Consider the following 6072-nt stretch of genomic DNA (forward strand, 5'->3'; position numbering starts at 1 on the left):
CAACCTCAATCTCTTCTCCATTGGTAAGAATGTTGTTTATTGGTCCGAATGTTGTTTATTGGTCCAGTGGTGAGGATTTTTGTTTTCTTTACATTGAGTTGTAATCCACACGTAAGGCTGTGCTCTTTGATCTTCATCAGTAAAGACAGACTAGGAAGAAAGAGTGACAAACTACTTCTGAATCGCTAATCACTGAAAACTCTATGAATACCAGGAAGGATAGACCCCTCCAAAGAAAATCACCAAGACATATCATAATCAAGCTCTCCAAAATCAAAGACAAGGAGAGAATCCTAAAAGCAGCCAAGGAGAAGAGAATTGTTATTTGCAAAGACAAGCAAATCAGATTAAGTTCTGACCTCTCAGAAGAAACCATGCAGGCAAGAAGGCAATGGGGAGACATATATAAAACCTTAAAAGAAAAAAACTGCCAATCGAGAATCATTTACTCAGCAAAGCAGTCAACTAAATATGATGGTGCAAATCAAAACATTCCAAGATAAACAGAACCTAAGAGACTTTGTCAAAGGCAACCCAGCACTTCAAACCATCCTAAAGGCAGTTCTGTGAACTGAAAACCAACAAGAACAGGCAACAACCAGAGAATGACAGACATGGCAACACGACCTGGAACTTAGACGACAGACTATTGTTGTGAAGTGCCATTGAGTCAGTTCCAACCCATAGCAACCCTGTAATAGGGTTTCTGAGGAGCAGCTGGTGAGCTTGAACTGCCAACCTTGCAGTTCAAATGGCTTGGCAGTCTGGCGCATTAACCCACAGTGCCACACCAGGACTCCAGCAGCTAGCAGAGTTCAAAACAGGATGAAATTACAAAAACAAATTCAAAGGAGCTAGGAGATCAACCAAAGTTCAAAATAGTAATATAAAAGAAGGAGAAAATATAGGAACAGATATCCAGGTGATGAGGAGGTCAGGTAGACTGCAGAGTACAACAGACTGTCTTAAATGGAGGGAAAAGTCAGAAGACTACAAGGTAACCTCCAAGAAAGGTAATACTTCACAACATACCATAAAAATGAAGATATAAGTAGAACAAGGAAACATTAAAACCAAGAAGAAACTGACAAGAAATAGCACAAAAAACATGAACTCAGCACAAAAAGGCACGCAGAAAAAAGGAACAAACAGCACCACAGAAAATTAATACAATGACAGCAATTAATTCATACTTATCAACAATTACATTGAATGTCACTGGATTAAATGTAGCAGTGAAGAGACAGAGAGTCGCGGAATGGATGAAAAAACAAGACCCTTCAATATGCTGTCTGCAAGAGACACACCTTACACACAAAAGTTAAGGCAAAAGCAGACTGAAAGTTAAAGGATGGAAAAAAATTATGCCAAGCTAATTGCAATAAAAAATGAGGAGCGGCAACCACTGATAAAATAAACTTTAAGGCACACAATGCCATAAAATTAGAAATCAACAATAAAAAGACCAAGGAAATAAAGTCAAATACATGGAAACTGAATTTCTTCTACTACCCTGCTGAAAAGTGACTGGGTAGTATAAGAAATTAAACGCGTACTCACAAAGTTCCTAAAACCATTGAGAATGAAAACACAACATATACCAAAATCTTTGAGACATGGTAAAAGTGGTGCTGAGAGGACAGTGTATTGCAATAAATGCACACATCCAAAAAGAATAAAGAACCAAAATTAACACATTAACACAACATCTCCAATAATCAGAAACAAACGTGGGAACCTACAGTCACCAAGAGAAAAGAAATAATAAAGATTAGAGCAGAAATAAAAAAGATAGAACACAGAAAAACTATAGAAAGAATCAAAAGGGCAAGAAGCTGGTTCTCTGAAAGGATTAATAAAATTGACAAACCACTGGCAAACCTAACAAAAGGAATGAGGGAGAAGACACAAATAACACACATTAGAAACCACATGGGCAATGTCACAATGGAACCAAAAGAGAAGCAGTGACGCCAGAGATGGAGGCAAAGACGATGATGTGGAGAGATAGAGCAGCTGGGGACTCTAGACTCAAGGAGGGAGAGGGGTTGTGTGCTAGTGTCCCAGGGGTGGGGGGAAGGAGGTGACAGGCTTGCAGGGTATTCCTTTTGGCTGTCTGAACAGTTATATGTTCCTGAGTGCTTTGGCATACATCAAAAACAAAAAAAGAGAAAATGGAAGTAAATACTGTTGAATGATGATGCAGGAAGGAGATTGTAATCATTGCAACGAAACGAAATATGATAGAATGAAGGTAAAGCTGATGCTCTCCCATGTAAACTACCACTCAACTCACAATAAAAACTTAAAACAAAAAGGAAAGGTGCAAGTAGTAGTCAGATTTAGGAAGGTTTGGGTTTTTTTTCTCTTGGTGGTGTGTGTGTCAAGTATATACGAAAACATTTGCCAATTCAATCATTTTTACCTGTATAATTCAGTAACACTGATCATAATCTTCATGTTTACAAACATTTTCACTATCTTGTTCCAACTGATTCCATAACCATTAACATAAACCAGTGCCCCTAAACAGAAATTCTCCTTCTTCCCTTTGTCTCATCTTTGGTTGGTATGTGCCGTGGAGTCGGTTCTGACCCATAGCGACCCTGAACAGGGTTTCCGAGGCTGTAAATCTGTATGGGAGTAGAAAGCCTCATCTTTCTCCTGCAGAGCAGCTGGTAGTTTCGAACTGCTGACCTTGCAGTTCGCAGCCCGATTCATAACCACTACACTACCAGAGCTCCATCTTTGGTAACCACTAATAAATAAGCTATGATTTCTATGTTGCTGTTGTTGCTGTTGTTGTTACAAGCCATCAAGTCAGCTCCAACTCATAGTGACTCTGTTCAGGGTTTTCAAGAAAGGACTAGTGAGTTTGAACCTCCAACCTTGAGTTTCAAACCAACCTTACAGTGCAGTGCTTTATCCCACAGTGCCACACCAGGACTCCATTGTTTCTATATACAAGCCTATTTCATCAGAATGAAATCATGTAATAGTTGTCCTTTGTGACTGACTGATTTCACTCAGCACAGTATTTTCAAGGTTCCTCCATGATGTGGCATGTGTCAGGGCTTCATTTTCTGCATGGCTGAGGAATATTCCATTGTATGTATACATCACATTTTGGTTATTCATTCATCTACTGACACACATTTAGGTTGTTTTCATATTTCAATTACTGTGAATAGTAAGTACTACAATGAACATTGGGGTACAATTTCTATTTACATTCATGCCTTCCAGTATCTGGTGTATACACCTAGGATTAGGATTGCTGAGTCTATGTTCATCTTTTGCAGGAACCAACAGTTAGTTCTCCACAGCTTCTGCATTACTTTGCTTTTCTACCAGCAATGAATGACACCTGTTAGTTTCCTTTTTTTAAAAATCAAAGTCACTGTAGTGGGGATAAGGTAGTATTTCATTTTGGGTTTTATTTGCATTTAGGATTTGGGAAGTTTTGATAGTAACACATGAAGAACTTATTGATAGACTGGGTATGAGGAAAAAAAAGTCAATTTTGTTTTAAAGCGTACTTTGATATAGCAATACATGTATAGCTGTACCATGTGTCTTTCAGTTAGCATTTGCATGATGTGTCTTTCTCCGTCATTTACTTTGAGGATTTCTGAAGACTTTATTTTAGATATATTTCTAAGTGACACACAGTTGGGTCTCATTATTGTATGCAGTTTACACTTAGAGCATTTATATTTTAAAGTTGTTTTATTTCAACTCTGTCTCCTTTATAGAAAACCTCAAATGCTAATAATACTATGCATGACCATCTGACCCAACCATCAGAAAGGAGATGGCATTCCTTTAAACCTTCAGAGCACTTACTTATATCTCCTTTATGACATGATCAGGTTCTGCGAGTTATTACAATGATTTCTAAGTGTGTTTAATTGTCCCTACATAGGACATAAAAGGAGCCTGGTAATATAGTGGGTTACAAGCCGGACTGCTAACAGCAAGATCAATAGTTCTAATCTATCAACTATTCCACAGGAGAGAGAGAAGGCTTTCTACTCCTATAAAAATTTAAAGCCTCGGAAATCCTATATAGAGTCGCTATGAGTCAGAACCAACTTGGTGCTACACAATCACCAACACCACATAGAATATAAATTCTCCAAAGAATGAACCAAATATTAAGTATCTTTGCATCAAAAAAGAGTTTAAAAGGTACTTCTGACAAGATGGTGAACAAGGTAGATGTGCTCCATGGAACTTATACAACAAAGACACAAGAGAAAATGAACAGACACAGGTTAATATCCTGGAATCTGGAACTTTAGACAAAAGGCCCAAGACGTGGACTGAATATTACTGCGAAGAGAACCTGAGCAGGGACAGTGAGGCAGGGAGACTGACCAGTGAATGGCCAGCTAGATGGGACACGACCATCTTGAACTTTTGTGAACAGATCTGGTGACAGAAGGTGGCCTAACAAAGCAGAGCAACAAACGTGACAGGAAAAACGTGATTCCCTGTTGTTCCTCAAGCTCCAATAGTGATCAGAGATGTGGCCTTATCCATGTCTTATCCAACGCCTGGGCATACCCTGTTCTTGAGTTTAGAGCCGTGTGGCTGGGAGCCATGCCAGTTTGAAGGAGAGGCTGGCTGTACCATTTTGGTGCCTAGGTTCAGGTAAGATGAGCTCCAGGTCTACAGAACCCACGAAGCCACAAGACTAGCATTTGTTATTTCTTGTTAAATGCTGTAAAGTCTGTTCCAACTCATAGCAACTCTTGATATGGTTTCCAAGAAGTAGCTGATGTGTTGACCCAGACCAGAATTACTCAAGTAAAAACCCTCATAACAATCCACCATGCCCCAGCTGCCCTGTGGTCCTCACAGATACTGAAACCAGCTCCACCAAGGGCCTCCACTATTGAGTACCCTGAATATAGGTAACACGTTGACCTGCATGACTCCTTCCAGGGCCAGGAACTCCACTGTCACATCCCTCCTACACCCACCTCATGAACTCCATGACTGGCAGGAGACATTCAGAATTTTCACCTGCTTTTTTCTGGCTTGGGTACTGGTTTTGCTTTACTTTTCACTGTTGTATGATTTTTGTTTGTTTATTCTTTCTTCCTCGTCTCTTTTGATTCCCTAGAATTTTATTCTAGCTCCTCTTTTGTTTTTCTGTCTTTTTTTTGTTTCTCATTTCCCCTCTTTTTCTTTTTTTCTTTCCTTTTAGTTTTTCTTTACTTCTCTGTACTCTATTTCTCTTTTCACCTGCACTCTACCTAACAAAGGGGAACCAAAAGGAGTAAGCTCTGATTTATCAGCAGAAACCATGCAGGTAAAAAGGCAATGGGGATGACATATACAAAACTCAAAAAGAAAAAAAAGTGCCAACCAAAAATCATATACCCAGTAAAGCTGTCCTTCAAATACGTTTCCAGATAAACAAAATTTAAAAGGAATTTGTAATAACCAGACTAACTTTACAAAAATACTAAAAGGAGTCAGCCCTTTGCACTGAGAACTAGCAACAGGAGATAACAACCTAAAATTAGCATACATGACAACACCACACAGTACTCAATCCAGTTATAGAAGTATTTAAATTAAAACAAATTAACAAGACTGAAAATAGGGAACCACAGATATCTATTTATAAAGAAGCCAACTACAACAAAAAGAGTGAATAATATAGATACAGAGCTGCCAAATGGCAAGGAAGTCAAGCAGATTTGAAAACTAAACAGGATGTTTAAAATGGGGAAAAATAAGTTTCACAGTAACCTCAAGGAAAACTAATATACTTCCATATCAAAATTAAAAAGATGAAAATTAGAAAGATTTAATAAATATTTAAAACAACAGAAATGAAAATAAAACCTAGGAAAACACTCAGTGCAGAAAATTCTGTGGGAAACAGAAACCAGTAGCACCACACACACACACACACAAAAAAAAAAAACACATAGCAAAATGACAGCAATCAGTTCATTATTGTTGTTGTTGTTGTCAGGTGTCATTGAGTCGGAACCGACTCATAGCGACCCCATGCACAGCAGAACGAAACAATGTCTGATCCTGGGCCAACCT

At 38.6% G+C, this 6072-nt stretch overlaps 1 protein-coding gene across 1 annotated transcript in view; it reads right to left on the reverse strand.

The window, feature by feature from the left end:
- The window catches only part of TXNDC16 (thioredoxin domain containing 16), a 208130-nt gene that overhangs the window by 192205 nt on the left and 9853 nt on the right, over positions 1-6072 (reverse strand). Inside the window, 1 exon segment of the mRNA XM_006872371.1 lies at positions 4337-4452. Within this exon segment, the coding sequence (XP_006872433.1) occupies positions 4337-4452 (116 nt within the window).

Source organism: Chrysochloris asiatica, unplaced genomic scaffold (genome assembly GCF_000296735.1).
Source record: "Chrysochloris asiatica unplaced genomic scaffold, ChrAsi1.0 scaffold00194, whole genome shotgun sequence".
Taxonomy (NCBI): domain Eukaryota; kingdom Metazoa; phylum Chordata; class Mammalia; order Afrosoricida; family Chrysochloridae; genus Chrysochloris; species Chrysochloris asiatica.